The following is a 17,720-nucleotide window of genomic DNA, read 5'->3' as shown; positions in this document are numbered from 1 at the left end:
TGTCCACTCTCCACTTAGCCTTTAAGTCACTAAGATGTGACTATTTCATTAGTTGAAAGCAATGTCTAAAATCAAATATTTTATTTTAAAAATCAATCATCTTGCATAATAGCTTTAACTTTATGCTCAATTTAAAATATTTGTATTTAAATAATTGCTTACAGAATAGAAATAGAAATGATATGTAAGATAATATAGAAGATGTAGGGATTTAAGAAGTTAGGATGACTAAGTATTTTTATTTACTTTTATCATTTATAATTGTATCTTATTGTCTGGTAAAAACTTTTAAGGAAAGTTTAAAATCTAAGTTTAATGTATTATTTCTAAACATTTGCTCCTTCATAAAATCTTCCTGCAATCCCTCTTTTTAAAAATGTTTTCATTGCATATCCCAATGATCTGCTTTTCTTCTCTCCATGAAACTCAGATACTAGTTTTCTTTACAACACCTAGATTGTTTCTTCCTCTCCTGCTGTTCCTTGTTTTGTTTTTCTATTCTGGTGTCTTGATATCTCCTTTTAACAAATTCCATATCATTGGCCTTCCTAACTTGTGAACATTTCTAATACTCACATATACTCTATAAAAAATAATGAGGTTTTTCCAAGAAGAATGGTGGCCATTAATTCTGCATCTATCAAAATGGAATGTGTCATCCTTGAGCAAAATATAAGCTCACACCATGCATAAAGACAGCTATTGTTTGCTTCAGCCAGGAGTATGTTTTGGGGAAAAAATATTTTAAACAAGCCATTAAGAAATATTCTCTTTTTTATTTAATGTCTTTGAGCTACATATGTGAGCAGAATTATAAAGAATTTCCAGTGACTCATTCTTAGTTTTGGCCTTCCTGGCATTCTGTAGTCGTGCATATTAAAACCTCTAAACAGTTCTCAGTAAAGCCTTGGCAGTAGAGCTTGTAGCTTGTACCTGTCAAAAATGTCAGATGCTTTTTTCCAACGCCATCACTAGTAAACAATATTACATAGTTATTAAAATATAGGAATTAACTGCAGAATCTGCAAGTTGCAAACAGTGTTGTAAATCAACTAAGCATTTATCGTGAGATTTTTTAAGTGACTGAATACAGATTCAGAATCATGAAGTTATTATCTAATAACCCAACAAGTGATGTGAATAAATCCTTGCTAATATGAAAATTATCAGCCACTGAAACACCCTTTTCTATAAGCAGGTCTGTGGATCCTCATGCTAATGCACTTAGATTGATAAACCACAGACATTCTCTGAAAGCTTCGTTTGTTCCAGTTGCTGAGGCTTGTGCTTAGAGCATCTGTCATGCAAATGATCAGCAAGTCATAATCTGCAATTTGTTTTCATTTAATAGGCAGACAGGTTTTCACCAATTTAGACTCAAGTCCTATTAATACTCTTTGAAACTAATTGCTGGAAAATGAATTTTAATGACAGGATTTTATCATTTATTTTTTTCCCTTCTGTCCCTATAAAGGAAGACTCAAAGCCATCTACTTACACTTTGAAAATATATGTTAAATGGGCACAAGCCATAATCTCTTGTCATCTGGGCTGTTGCAAAGGACCCCTAATCCTCTCTCCTGCAATAATCCATTCTACACTCTACTCTTAAAATTACTTTCTTGCTATCCTATTTCCCTTCCACAAAAGCTTCAATTCCCTGTCAAGTAAATAGCAGACACTTTAATATGGCTTCGTTGCCCTCCATTATCTGTTCGCAGTGAACGTATTTTTATCTTTATTTGATATTGCAATATAACGTGTATACAGAAAAAAGCATGAAACATTAATTAATAAATAGTAAAGTAACATCCGGAAACCACTACCCAGAGCAAAAAGCAGACCATTGTCATTACCACAGAAACCACCTCCCCGTGCATCTTTCTGATCAGACCCTTCCCAACATCCCAGAGGCTAACCACCCAAAGATGATCACTTTGTCTATTTTCTTTAGATTGTCTCCAGCTACATGTGAATTCTTAAATAATATAGTCAATTTACCCATTTTTGAATGTTATGTAAATGGAATAAAAATCTCTTTTCTTTGGCTATTGCTTTTTTCACTCAAATTATTCTCTTAAACATTTATTCATATTAGGGTACGGCTTCAGTTAACTTCCATTTTAAGCTGTTTAGTATTCCACTGCATCAATGTACCACAATATATTTATCTTTTCCATGTCGATGGGCATTTGAATTTTTAGATTGTTTCTGCATTTGAGCTATTACAGACAAGGGTGCTATGAACATTCTTGGACATATAGTTTGGTGCCCAGTATTCTTTTGTATTCATACCCAAGGAGTGGAATTTCTAGGACATAGCCATGCATATCTTCATACTAGATAAATATCGATGTAATACTTAAAACCAAGTAATATTAACTTGTATATAAGTAGCTCTGTGCGCTACTAGACAAGTCAAAATATTTTTCAAAATGGTTGTAAATTTATATATTGAGCAGGAGTGAATGCTACTCACTCCCACTTCTATTTCGACTTCTAGAAATAGGAGCACTTCTATTTCTTTATATGCTTGACAGTACTTGGGATTATCAGACTACCTCACTTTCTGTTCCTCGTCTATTTATTCTTGCTTTGGGATTTTCTATCCTCTTGTTTATTCTTCTTTCACCCTGGATATTAATTCTGACCTATTGCAATTTGTGAATTCTTTCTTCATCTGTTTCTAATCTATTAACGACCCAGTCATATGTTAACTTTGGTAATTGTCTTTTCTAATTCTCAAATTTGTTTAGTTCTTTTTCAACTGTGTAACAACACCTTTTTGTGTTTCCAGTTTCCTGCCAATGAAAAAAAATTGCCCTTCATTTCTTCAAACACAATTAACGTAATATTTCTAATATGCATCTGAAAATTCTAATATCTAAATTCTTGAGAGATCAATTTTTGTTCCTTGTTTTTTCTGCAGGTTCTATTTTTGAAGAATTATTATGCTGTTGCAAAAGTAACTGAGGTTTCTGCCATTACTTTTAATGGCAAACACCACAATTACTTTTACACCAATTTAATATTTCTTTTCACCACATTTCTTTGATTTTTGTTTGGACATCATATTCAAAAAGTTATTTGAAGGAATCATGTTATACCTAAAGTAATGTTACCTTTTTCTAGAGAGGATTGTGTTTTTCTCTGTCAGGAATCTGGAGGCTCTATCAGTATACTACCGTAAATTGTGTTAAAATTTGAGATTAAACTATGCAGTCCTGGATTTTAATCCATAGGTGGAAAAAAAAATAGAGCTTCAAGGAGGTAAGCTTCAATTAAGATGGATTATGATGCTTCCTTTATATTTTTTCTTTGAGCACCGTGATTGAGTACATGCCCCACTAATAGGGTATCATTATTTTGAGAGTAATATCCATGACTTAATACCATATCTCTCACTATATTGAGTGTAGTACCTTGATGCAGTAGCTAGCTGCTCAGTGAATGTTAAATGGATAAATCAATGAGTGAATAAATTTTAGAGATAGGTGCATAGATAAAAGTGATCAAAACAAGCTAAGTATTACTGCAGAGAAGGAACAAGTATCTTTTCTATTATAGGTCCCAGAGCTTCAACCAAATTTCTTTTGCTATGTTTACCTGTCGAATATATTGGCTGGTTGTACTCACAGAGTACTAGTCTGAGCTAGAATTTATGAGTAATGGTCCAAATCTGTAACAGAGCTTAAAAATAAAGCTTTAAAAACATTGATCCAGATGAAGAATGATAGGATGCAATAAAAGTTTATTTAGGGCATAAAATTTAAAAGGTATGTTCATCAGTAATTCATTTTGAAAGTCCCCTTAGTATAGCCATTTCTATTCTGTATATTTAACCAATAATAGGTGACATTGCTAGGAACAGATTTTGACAACAGACTTGTGCAAGGGATCTGTTTGCCTAGATATTTACTTAAAAGGTAGAATTAAAGTCATTTCAAGAAAGAAATTTAACATATGAAGAAAATATAACCGTTTAGCACACTAAATAATTGGTCTAGATAGTTATGAGTTAAAAATGAAAAAGAATTAATAATAGTTTTTAGCAACGTATACATTGGGACAGTATTTCTGCCACATCTATCATTTACCTATGTAATAATTCATAATTTTTTAAGTATCACATCCAAGAGTGTTATTCAACTTCCTGGTGATTAAATTACTGGTAAACATAGCCGATTTTTTTGGTTTTGAAGGTCCTGAAAAATAAAGAATGCATATGACTTCCAAATATTGATAGAAGAGCCAGTCAAGTAATATCTTCCATGAATCCTCTTACAATTAGTTTGCTGATTGATAGATGTTCAAAATCTAGAAATGAATGAGTTGCATATAAGAAAATCAGTACATGCTTTCTGTTGCCATCATATATCACAATACAAGCATTAAAGGCTATATTAATTATAGAACTTTATGATCTTATTTACATGGTCTGTGAATTTGATCTTTATTTTGAAATTCCTTTAATCCATTCTGATTCTAATCACCTCAGGAGCAACTTTAGTATATTTGTACAAGGTTTAGTCATTGGCTGGCTCTATATGTTGTCCAAACAACCAAATGAGATGTAGCAAATTCTGCCAATTTTCTAAAGTTTTATTATGTACTTTAAATATATGAATATTTGGAATATCAAGATGTGTTGTATTTTACCAATAATATTAAAGGTTTGCTTGTTCACTTTTCGCTTGTATTATGATGTCATTTAAACAAGTCAGTATTGTTAGAAATCTGATTCATTCTGAAAACCTCTCATCTACCGATCTATTGATCTTCAATCTTCAATAACATCAAATATTACTATAATAGGAAAAAATTGGTACCTTAACAAAAAATATGGAAATTTATTTATTTATTTATTTAAGACACAGACTCGCTCTGTTGCCCAGGCTGGAGTGCAGTGGCACGATCTCGGCTCACTGCAAGCTCCGCCCCCTGGGTTCATGCCATTCTCCGGCTGCAGCCTCCCGAGTAGCTGGGACTACAGGCGCCCACCACCACACCCAGCTACTTTTTTGTATTTTTAGTAGAGACGGGGTTTCACCATGTTAGCCAGGATGGTCTTGATCTCCTGACCTCGTGATCCGCCACCTCGGTCTCCCAAAGTGCTGGGATATTTCTTTCTTTCTTACATTCTAGAGCCTTGGCGAGTTGGCCCAAGTATTGTACAGCATTTTAGGTGTCAGGGACATAGACTTCTCTCCTTTCTCTGCTGTGTGTAGTCTCAGATAGTTACCAGAGCACCAGCCATTGTATGTTCTTTCTAGTTTTCAGGTAGCAGAAAGAAAAAGAAATGTTGCACAAACCACCCTGCTTACATCACATTGAGCAGAATTAGTCACATGGCCATGAAGCAAGCCACTTTGCCTGAAGTAGGACTACAGATTGTCTTTATTCTCCATAGTGGTAAAATATAAAAAAATATAATTAGAGAAGAAGAGAACTCCTCTGGAGGACAACTAGCAGTTAAGCTACTCTACTAACTGTCCATTTACTAGTTCATTTTGCTCTAAGATAACATATAAACAGTGAAACTAAAATATGTTTTCAAAATTAGAAAATGTAAGTACCTTAGATAACCAAGATTAAAGAAATGTTACAAATACCACAATATCAACATAGTTATAGATGAACATCAAACTTAGTACTGATTTTCTGAATATCCAAAATGAAAAGAAATACCTCAATAATTGGTTACATTGTTTTTTATCATTTTGAAAAAGGCACTACTGAGGCAAATGAAGCTCTTTGACCCTGAACAATTACAAAATTTATCTCATAGCAAATTTTAGGGAGAAAATTGTATATTATAGTTGACAATATTCCTATAATAGGTGCAGTGATTTTGTAAGCTACTTATAGTGTCTTTGAATAAAAGCCAAAATGAAAGCATTATGAAGGCTATTTTGTGAATCTCTGAGGAAAAATGATTCAAAAAAAAAAAAAAAAAAAACCTTTGGATATTCTGGCTTATATACAAGGAGAAATTTTAGCCTGGCCAGAGGGCTGGATGGACTACATACACCATGAATGGTTATCTGTAAATATTACTGTTGCTGAAAGATTTCTGAACAAATGTAGAAAATTAAGGAATAGATTATCTAATTTTCTGTAGTCTGCCAGTATGTTTCAAATCAATCAAGCTTTCTTAACACCAGGTGTTCTCAAAAGTGAAAGGGGTCTATTTGTTAGCTTTAAAAAGACAAAAATGGGAAAAGATAAAAGAGGTGGAAGCAGAAATCTGTTTGCTAAATTTACTAAATTAGACAGTTTATTGAAAAGGTAAGTGAATTTCTCATATCAGTCATAAAGAAGCTATTTTTCCAATGAAATGTGTGTTTATATCAAAGTCACAAAATTACTTAATGAATAACTCCCAGTAAATGCGATATTATTAATTTCAGCTAAATTATATGTTCTTAGAATTTTTTTATCTTTCCAGATAGTTTTATGTAGATTATAGCTGCTAAAATTTTATTGGATGTAATGTACATGGTTTACAAACAATAAATTCCTGAGAATAGATATGATAAATTTATAGTTTGTTGAATGTTTTATTATTGAGGAATCTCAGATTGGTCCTCCGAGGACAGGGAAAATAAATTCATGGACCCTAAGTTTTTTAGTTACTTTTATCTAATTTTTGATATGGTAATAATTAAAAGGGAGATGATAAGAAATTGAATGATTAAGCATTGTTAAATAATATGATGCTTTAATAATGCATAAGTTATATTCCTGAGTTGATTCTTTCAAAGTATAAAGCAATTTTTAGATTTAATCAAAACTCTTTTAAAGAATTAATCTTTGCTTTTAGGGAGCACTATAGATTGACATCGGCAATTTCTCTTATTTCCATGTAGGAAGAACCTTTTGTGATGGTCTCTGAAAATGTCTTGGGTAAGCCGAAGAAATACCAGGGCTTCTCCATTGATGTTTTGGATGCCTTATCTAACTACCTGGGTTTTAACTATGAAATTTATGTAGCACCGGATCACAAATACGGAAGCCCACAAGAAGATGGGACATGGAATGGCTTGGTAGGAGAACTTGTCTTTAAGGTAAGAATTAATTTATTTATTTGTCTCATACTTAAAGGTTCAATTATTTGTCTCATACCTAAAGGTTCAACAGTAACACCTTGAAGCTGATTTCATATAAAATAAGTGCGATGTATTTAGGTTGGTTAAGCATTAGGTGGTGGAGTTGAGTACAAAAGTCTCACTCAATACTATTTTATGAACTTTGTGGAAAGAAAAGTAGATGACAAAATAAACCTAAATGTTAAAATATATCCTGTAATAGAAAAGGGTTTAGAAGAAGACCTTTACTTTGCTCAACTTACACCCCCAAAACAGAAAGAGTATATGATACGTGATGAAATCACAATGTAACTTACACATGCAATTTGTACTTTTTTTTTTTTTTTTTTTTGAGACAGAGTCTCACTCTGTCCTCCAGGCTGGAGTGCATTGGCTCGATCTCGGCCCACTGCAAGCTCCGCCTCCTAGGTTCACGCCATTCTCCTGCCTCAGCCTCCCGAGTAGAGTAGCTGGCCTACAGGCGCCCGCCCCCAAGCCTGGCTAATTTTTTTGTATTTTTAGTAGAGACGGGGTTTCACCGTGTTAGCCAGGATGGACTATTGTTTTCTTTTAAAAAATGTGATGTTATTGGAAAAAATTAAAACATTCACTGCTTAGAAACTAATCATTTCATTTTGTAATCTAATCAAGATGGGTCTGTACATACGTATATATTTTTCTTTGTTCTTTCAATTCTCAGAAAGGTGTTTAAAACCTCTATGTCTTTCTTTAGTCCTGTCAGAAGCTGCTTCAGTTTTTTGAGGCTCTGTTATTAGGCACACAGACATTTATAATTATTACATTTCCCTCATAAATTATTGAATAGTTGTGTTTAGGTTTATAACTTACTATTTGGTTTATATGTATACTATTTTTTCTCTGTTGCTTCTTTTCCTGTTTTTCTTGGGGTTAATTAAATATATTTCAGTATTTGATTTTATTGCTCTTACTGCCTTTTTAGTTGTCTCCCTTTGTATTTTTGTTCGTGGTTAGTCTAAAGGTCATAATATGCCTTCTTAACTTACCACATTCTATCTAAAGTTAATATTGTACTACTTCACATAAAAAGTAATAAACTTTCAGCAATATAATTTTATTTGCATTCACTCTATCCTTTTGATATTGTGGTCACATATTTAATTAACCTCATACCAAATATCATGGTTTTTTATTTAAATACTTATTGTCTTTTAAAGGCACAGAAAGAAAAAAAAGACAGTTGCTGGGATATAATCACTTATCTACTGTATCTGGGGCTCTTTATTCCTTATATGTATTTGAGCTCCCATTTGGTATAATTTACCTTCAACCTGAAGAACTTTCTTTAGAGTGTCTTGAAGTGCAGGGCTACATAGGTAGCATACACTCTCAACTTTTGTTTACCTTGAAATGTCTTTTTTAACCCTCATTTAAAAATGATATTCTTACTGGTTATCAAACTCTGAATTTACAGGGTTTTTTAATGTTCATCATTTTAAAGTTGTGATTCTATCAGTTTTGCCATATATTATTTCCGATGATAAATTAGCCGTCATCTGTATCCTGATTCTTTATATGTAGTATATTTTTTGTATGTGTTAGTGGCCATTTTACAACTTTCTCTTCATTTTTTGGTGTTTAGAAATTTAATTATGATGTTCTAGATATGATTTTCTTTGCATTTATTATGCTGAGAGTTCACTAAACTTCTGGGATAGGTTACATTTAGTAAATACAGGGAATTATTTCTTCATTTTTTTTTACCTTCCTTCCTTTCTCTTCTTGATTTGAGGCTCAGAGAATATTCAAGTTAGATCACTTAATGTTGTCTCCTAAGTCACTGAGGCCTTGCTTGTTTTATTAAGATATTTTTACTACCTGACCTTCAGGTTTGACAATTTGTCTTGATCTGCCTTCAAGTTTACTGATATTCTGCCATCTTCAAATTTTTGTTAAGTCCTTTCAGTAGCTTTTTCATTCTAGATTGCTTATTTTTTCTTTCCAGAATTTCAATTTTTTGAAATAATTTTTATTTTTCTGCTGAGATTTCCTATCTTTTTATCAGTTATGACTATCTTTTCTTAAAAGTTCATGATCACATTTATAATGGCTTCTTTAAAGTCCTTGTTTACTAAAATTTCAATATCTTATCATCTCAGAATACATTGCATTTTCCTGGTTCCTCACATTTCTGGTTACATTTGATTATATATTGGACTTTGTGGTTGATACATTGTTAAGACTTGTGATTATGTCTCTGAAATTGTATATTCTGAAAAGGATTGATTTTTGCTTCAGTGGATAGTTAAATCACTGTCTGTTCCTCTTGAATTTGTGGATATTTAGCTTTAAACATTGTTAAGTCAGGTCTATTTGATGTAATCTTAGTTCCTAGGGCAAATCCCTTGGTTTTCCTAATCCACATATTTCTAAGATACAGCCTTCTGGAGTTTCTGGGGGAAAGCCTGTGGTTCTCCTCAAGCCCTTCTGACTTAGAGGAACTCAAAATTCAATCTGTATCTTCCCTGTCATAGGCAACAATTGTAATCCCCTCTTTAACACGTTTATCCTTCTAGCCATTACTCTTTGCTAATTTTCCTAGGATCTCTCCCACATATGTGCAGCTTAGGGGTCAGCTAAGGATTTTAGAAAGTTTATACACAGATTTTGGGGCTCACTCCTCTGTGGCATCCTCCTTCTTGTGTTTCCCTTTTCAATTTCTGGCAACCCTAGCTGATTCAAACTCTATCCTCTGACAGGTTAGTTAATAAGACTGACTTTCTATTTGACCTCTGTCCACCCCATCTCTGCTGAACTGAAGTGGGTCCTCAATGACTAAGCCTTATAAAGGAGGGCTCCACCCAGTGCAGTTATTATTTTCACGGGTACCTGCAGTTTCTGCCTGCTTTGGGTGGCTCTCCAGTCTTTTCTGTATTTTTTTTTCAATTTGATCCTGAATTTTCAATTTTTATTCTGATAGGGCTAGTCCAATAAAAGCTAGTACATCATTGCTAGAATTGGAATAATTTCTCAAATGCTTTACAGTACTCAGAAGGGTAAAGGATCTAACCTAAATTGTTTGCAAGGAATGGAGAAGAGTAGAAATAAAAGGTTTCTTAAGGCAGTGGTAGGGAAAATAATAAAGCTATTTCTATATTCTATAAAATCCTAATGAATTTGGTCTATTTAATACATAAGTTACATATAGAATTTTATTGCAAAGCATTATTATCGTTATTTTTAATAGAAAATGGGCAATCATCAGTCCTCATCCTTCTTATTAAAACCGTGCCACTTCATCTATTCTTTTAAAAGTCACAAATTCAGTGTTCTACCTTTATGTTTCTAAGGGCTCTGTCCTGATCTAAACCCAGATTAGCAATTATGTTAAAATTAGTGTAAAGAAAAGGCATTATACAAATTTATTCTATATAGATAGTGGTTAAAATCCTTAATGAGTTATTATGCTAATAAACTTCACTTGCTAGATGCAAATTAAACATAAAAAGCATTCAAATTAGTATGTTGATGTTGTTTTTAATTTGTTTTATGTGCTTACACTAGTTAGTTTAATTTTGGAGATTTGCCTTTTCACCTATAAAAATGAGGAGTACAAGTATGTTAATGGTAAGATCACTTCCAAATACTATGTTTTGAAAATATAAGTTTATCGTATAACAATCATACACAAGAAATAGAATGTTCTTCATAAACAATCAATTTCACTGTATTATTTGCATGTAAGAGCATGTCATTATTGTATGATGATTTATAGTTTAGAGGGAGTCCTTTTGCAAATAAAAAATTGAGGCCTAAAGAAGCTGACATATGATTTTTAGACAGAAAAAAAATATAAAATTATTCATTGGAACTAGGTTTTTATTTTGTTCAAGAGGATATTTAGTCACTCTGACTAGGCTTTAGGAAAACTATTAAGCAGGTGAAGGAGAAGAAACCTGCAGAAAAAACTTCTGTAGTAGAAGAGAGAGTAGATAGAGAGATTAAAAGAAAATTGAGAAAATGGGTTGTCATGAATGCCAACAGAAAATAACATTTCAAGAAGGAAAGAGCAGTCAACATTAGAAAATGACTATCAAGTTAAAGGTACACAACATTCCCTTAACTGTATTCTGACTGCTATCAGTAGAGATGTAAGTTCTAATTTTTAACAGTTACAAATGTTAATTCAATTACATAATGATACTTTAATAAAATACCATAAAATAATTTAGCTTTCCAATAAAATTCATCATATTCAAACTTTATGAGGTGTATTTACCCCTATAAAGCAAAATTACACCATTGAAATGGCATAAAAATGTTATGAGGGAGCTCCAGAAAAGCAAGCTTATTATTGTTATTATACCTTCTGATAATACACATACTTTTGTGAATCTAAGTATATTTTAAATAAATATTGCCACTGAATATCTCTGTACAAGACAGTAAGAATTTTAAAATTAACAGGATTAACTCATGTGTGCCTTTCTAAGGGGCTACCAAACTTAAAAGAATGTTTCACATAGTGCAATTATATATATATCATAATGATTATGCACAAACCATCACATTAAAGAAGAGTCAAAGAAGAAATGATGGAAAGCGAGCTCTGAATTCATATGATTATTCCACAGTGATTAGATCTCATATTAGAGAGCTTTCTCATTAAAACCAGACATCAGTGGTCCAGTACATACATACTTTTAAGAGAGGAAAATGCAGTCAGAGAGAGAGAGCAAATGATTGATATGATGTACATACAGAGTCTATTTAAAAACTAATAATACAGTAAAGTCTCCTCAAGTCCTTCTCTGCCTCACTACTCTTATAATTTTCTGCAATTAATGTGTTCTTAAAATTTATGAAAACACAAATCTGGCCAAAAGATGTGAAACAGATAAATGAGAGATATCTTCTGCCTAGTACAGGAGAAATATTTAAGGGTGAGTTAATGTAACTGAGAAATTATTTTCTCCTAGTTTAGAAGGGAAGAGAGGCCCACAGAGAACTTTATATAAGAAATAAAAAGTGTATCAAGTTTAGGATAGAAGTACCAAAACAATTAAAAACAAAGATAACTCTGAATTAGAGACAGTTGGATGTTTGATGATATAGTTTCTTCTTCGGCTGGCTTTCAAGTCAGCAGCTTTTAAAGTGGAGTATTTAGGGGCACTAGAAGACTTTCCAAGGGCAAGCCAGTATATTCAGCACAGAAAAATTTCAAGGTGTTGAGTGACATTTTGAAATAGACACTAAATCTTCCTTTTTCATATATTAATTTGTTTGAAAAAGATTTCTATAAAGTAAAAAAATGCAGAAATTAAGTCTTAATGCTAAACTCTACCTCATTTAAACCATAATTAGTACTGACCCATGGATGTATAAATTATTTTTTTAAAGGCTCTATCCATAACATTGTAAGCTGCATTTGTAGTAAAATTTCATTTTTATAGACACGGAATCCATAGACTGTATACTAATCGAATCATGACTCAATTCAGATAAAAAGATTTTATACCTAAAACTTTATAGTCACTGGTTATTTAATAAGGATTGCAATTTTAATTTGTATGCATATTTTTGATGCAAAAATACTTTGGTGATCAAGAAAAGACTTTCAAACACACATTTCTATTGTATTTGAATTACAATTGTGTGAGGGTGGGACGGAATATAAATATAGTTCAAGCATAAAATAAAATGATATAAATATTCTACCTATTAAAGCATGAGGTCAAATCACTGTGATATTTAGATTCTAACAGATATATTTTTAAAAGTGACTTGACAATATTATTTTAAGTTATCAGTATTTACAACACAATATACATATGTCAGTGCCGACGCCCACTCAGGAAAATGAAAACCATTCCTAAAATTTTGAAAAGAGGAGAATTTAATATTGTGGGTTGATCACAAAGGTGCTAGAAGGAATCAAAGAGCAAAGGATGAACAGAGTAGGACATTGGAAAAGCAAAAAGAAAAGAGTAAAACACAGATATCAAGTGTTACTGATGTGTCAGTTGATTGTATCTGCCAGGCATATGCCCCTTGATCAGACCTGGAATTACCAAAAAGTTGCTGCCTGTGCCCTAGCTGCTGGGATCGAGAATTGCCTACTGCCACTGCTGCTGCAGCCACTGAAATAACCATTTAAAGCAGAAGCCTCTTCTCTTTCTTTTTCTGTCTGATATCTTCAGTGGTTTCCCTCTGGTGGAAATTATTGAGAAGCCAGATGGCAAAGGAGCCTGGGAAATCTGGTTTGCAGTCCCATCCCTATAAGGCTCACAGTATATAGCAGAGTAGAAAATGGTATGTATGGGTTTAAGAGAAAACAGGTAATGATCAGTACTGTCTGTAAATTGCGCCCTTTACAATTTTCTAAATGATTGCAAAATTAATATGTCAATTATAAATGTAGAGAGGTACATACTTAAAAAATTCCTTTGGGGTTTATATGAAGAAAAAAGCTTGATGGTTATTACAATGGAAGATTTATTTTATATAAAGAACATGACTGGTAGTTTTGTATTTAAAAATAACCTGTTCCTTCAGCCTAATTTTACCTGAGCGTTTCCCCCACCTGGAAATTAAATCTCTTCATGCTAACTGATTATCAAATGCTAAATTATATGACAAGAATTTTACTCCCCAAGGAAAATAGATCTAACAATGGAATAAAGCCAGAACCCAGGAAAATGGAAAAAAAAGGAAGAATAAGTGGACTAAATTATAAATCTGTAAAATTAGGATAAAGTACTATATTTAGCATGTAAGTATTAATAGTGATGTTTCCATGTTAAAATATAGCACCATTGAGAGTTCTATCTCTCAATTTCTAAACTTCTAGTATAACACTAGGCTTTTTTGTCACTGCGCCCACCCATGTGGTTTCATGAGAGTAAAGAATGTTTTTGAAAGTAGACATATAATATTGGAGTATAATAAGATACTTTTTTTAGTAATTATAATGCCAATAATGCCATTTTCTGAGAAATAAAATGCTCCCAAGGCTAAACAGAGTAAATCAGCTGCACGGGGCTACACAGCTTTCCTTATTTTTCATGGTTGACACAAAGTTTGGCAATTCTTCACTTTTACTAGATAAATGAATTTCCGTGATGGGTATTTTAATTCATCAATGCATTAACAATAGAAAGCATATATTTACCGGGAGGCTTTATAAATATTTTATTTTATTATTTAATTTATTTTAATTTATTTATTTAGAGATGGAGTCCCACTCTGTTGCCCAGGCTGGAGTTCAGTGGCACAATCTCGGCTTTCTGCAACCTCCCCCTCAGCCTCCCAAGTAGCTGTGATTACACACAGCTTTCCTGCCTCAGCCTCCCAAGTAGCTGTGATTACACACACCTGCCACCACACTCGGCTAATTTTTGTATTTTTAGTAGAGACAGGGTTTTGCCATGTTGGCCAGGATCGTCTTGAACTCCTGACATCAGGTGATGTGCCCGCCTCAGCCTTCTAAGGTGCTAGAATTACTGGCATGAGCCACTGCACCCTGCCTATAAATATTTCAAAACATACACCACTTAACATGTGTTAATCACATGCCATGGTCAAAGTGCTATGGAGGGATGCAAGTGTGAATAAGACATAGACATTGATCATGAAAACATTTTGTTGATGGCCTCTATGTGCTATGCACTGTGCTAGGCACTGGAGATACAAAGATAAATAAAACATGGTTCTTGCCCTTGAAGAGATCTTGTCTTAATGAGAAACACAGAGGTTAAACTGGACACTTATAATAAAATGCACTAGTTGCAATGATAGAGAAGCAGTAAGAAAGCAACAAAGAAGGAAGAGTAAAGGTAAATTTCCTGAAGGAGGAGAAATATAGCCTGATGACAAAATAACAAGTAGTAATTATCTAGGTAAAGAGGGATTGGCAGAAAGTAAAGGATGTCTACTGACAGACAAAAGAGTAAAAGTAAAGGTAGAAAGGTTAGAAACAGCATGGAAAGCAGCCAAAATTTATGAGAATTTTGCAGCTCTCCAGGCAAAAAGTGATGAGAATCTATCCTACCATACTAATGTTGTGAATAGAATGAAAGACAGGAAATCAGAGATAAAAAGGACATAGGATAAACAGAATTTATTGACTAAAGTGAGGAGAAGGGAGAAGTCTGGAATAATTCATCAGTTCATAGTACAAATACATAAAAGGATGGTTGTGTAACTAATTGGGACGGAGACTGCTGAAAAAGATTTAGAGGAGGAGGACAGTTTAGAATAGGGTGAGTTGGATATGTAGCACTCTGAAGCTCACTGTGAAAGTGCAATAGGAGGTATACATTTGGGAGTCAGCAACCTGTGGGCGGTAGTTGAAATCATGAAAGTACATCAGACTGCCAAAAAGAACACATGGAGTAAGAGGATCACTGGGCTAATCTTAGGATGAAACCCAGAGAAAGCTGTCACTTAAGAACTGACAAAAGTAGAAGAATTTATGAAAAAAATAAGAAAGTTTCAAAAAATAAGCTATGACTAGCAATGTCAGAACTATTTGAGATGTTGATGATAAGAACTGCCAAATGTTCACTAGATTGGCCATTTGGGAGTTGTTGGTTACCCAAGCCAGAACTCTTTTGGTAGCATAGTGGGAGAAAAAGCCAGACTGCAAAAGATGATGGAAAAACTTGAATGTGAAAAGGTGAAAATGACATGCATATGTATTATTTTTTCAGAAATTTTAGATGGAGAGGGGAAGAAAGAGATAATAATTGGAAGGGTCATTGGTTTTGATAGAGTTTTTGTTTGTTTTTAAGTTAACAGAGACTTGAGTAAAATTATAAGCTAAGGAAGAAAAAGAAAGAAGGAAAATGTAATATAAGAAAGCCAGTTAATATGTGAAGGATAAATATCCTGGAACAGATTTGACTCCATCAAAAATGATTAAACTGAAAATTGATTTTGATGAGGTAAAGATGTTACTTTGATACTGAATATAATATGATGAGAATGTGTATATTAATAATAGATAGGCAAGAGAATGGAAAATTGACAAAGATACTTTCTTATTCCTTCAAATTTCTTGATAAAAATTGGAGATTAAGTATGTTGACAGTGATGGGGACATGTATTATGTAACAGTCTACAGGAGAGTGGTGAAGATTGAAATAGACATTGAGGAAAGGGAAAGTGACTGCTAAAGCAGAACAGATAAAAGAATAGATCAGTGCCACTAAAGACTGAGTGGAGGTTCATATGAAACTGATACTTTTTCATTGCTGCTAGTTTACACAATGGTGTGACTTTCTTCAGCTGAGATTGAATGCCCAAGTCTAGGAGCAGAGATGAAAACGTTCATATCAAGGTTGAGACGTTCATATCAAGGGATGGATAAACTCGGTAAGGGAATTAAATGAGATGAAAGAAGAGCTAAAATGATCAAGGAAGCATAGTCATGATCAGAGACATAAACTTGGATACAATTCTGGAAAAGTTAATCAGAAGATCAAATGAATTTGAAAAACAGATGAAGTATGAGTGAAGAAATGAAAGAGTATGTTAGAAAGAGATAATCAGAGACTGAAATACGAAAGTTCTACAATTTGACCTTGAGGTTCATGGCAGAGTGTTAGAGAAGATAAAAGAAACAAGTTTAAAATAGCTCAAAATGGGGTGAGGGAGAGAGGGATGAATAGATGAAGCATAGGGGATTTTCAGGGCAATAAAACTATTTTGGATGATACTGTAATGATGGATATACACTGCTGACATTATACACTTGTCAGAACCCATAGAAAGAATGAACTCTAATGTAAACTGTACACCCTAGTTAATAATCATGTATTGATACTGGTTCATTGGCCAGACAAGGTGGCTTATGCCTGTAATCCCAACACTTTGGGAGGCCAAGATGGGAAGATCCCTCGAGGCCAGGAGTTTGAGACCAACCTGGGCAACACAGAGAGACCTCCACCTCTAAAAAAATAAACATTAAAAAAAATTAGCTAGGCATGGTGGTGCATGGCTCTAGTCCCAGCTGTTGAGAAGGCTGAGGTGGGAGGATCCCTTCAGCTCAAGAGTTCGAGGCTGCAGTGAGCTGTGATAGCATCACTGAACTCTAGCCTGGATGACAGAGTGAGATCCGTCTCCAATAATGATTGCAAGGTTCATTAACTGTAACAAATGTACCTCACCAATGCAACATAGTAATAATAGGGTAAATTATTCACACTTCCTACTCAATTTTTCTGAAAACCTGAAACTGCTTTAGAAAATAAAATCTATCTGAATCATGGCCCAACCCAAAATGATTGTTGTAAGGAATATCTACATTGATTCTGAAATCTATTAGGAGGTTGGTCGGTTTTTGTGTGAAGAGAAACATTTAGCCAGGTCTCAAAGTTTTCAAAGAAGGAGAAGAAGATACTATTGTGAGGTTTGTCAGGTAGAGGTGGTAAGACTTCAGAAAGCACATGTAATTGACAGCATAAAACAAAACAAAACAAGAATGGAGATAACATACATACAGTCTCATTAATACATAACAAAAAAACAGGTTTCTTGAGTATCTAAGAAAGGCAAAATTCCATGGCCTCTAATAAATAGTGAAAATGATGGAAGAGAATTCCCACGCCATGTTGGCTCAAAATAAGTATATTTTTTGCCCAAGCCATGCTC

The 17,720-nt window shown here is 33.4% G+C and overlaps 1 protein-coding gene across 2 annotated transcripts in view; it reads left to right on the top strand.

The window, feature by feature from the left end:
• GRID2 (glutamate ionotropic receptor delta type subunit 2) overlaps window positions 1-17,720 on the top strand; it is a 1,458,882-nt gene that overhangs the window by 1,131,640 nt on the left and 309,522 nt on the right. For both annotated transcript variants that reach the window (XM_055296994.2, XM_055296993.2), the window contains one exon: window positions 6,870-7,067. In XM_055296994.2, coding sequence (XP_055152969.1) covers window positions 6,870-7,067 — 198 coding nt within the window. The remainder of the gene's footprint in view (window positions 1-6,869; window positions 7,068-17,720) is intronic.

Source organism: Symphalangus syndactylus, chromosome 10 (assembly GCF_028878055.3).
Source record: "Symphalangus syndactylus isolate Jambi chromosome 10, NHGRI_mSymSyn1-v2.1_pri, whole genome shotgun sequence".
Classification (NCBI taxonomy): Eukaryota; Metazoa; Chordata; class Mammalia; order Primates; family Hylobatidae; genus Symphalangus; species Symphalangus syndactylus.
The sequence above is the reverse complement of the archived record's forward strand: the minus strand, read 5'-3'. Positions and strand labels throughout refer to the sequence as shown.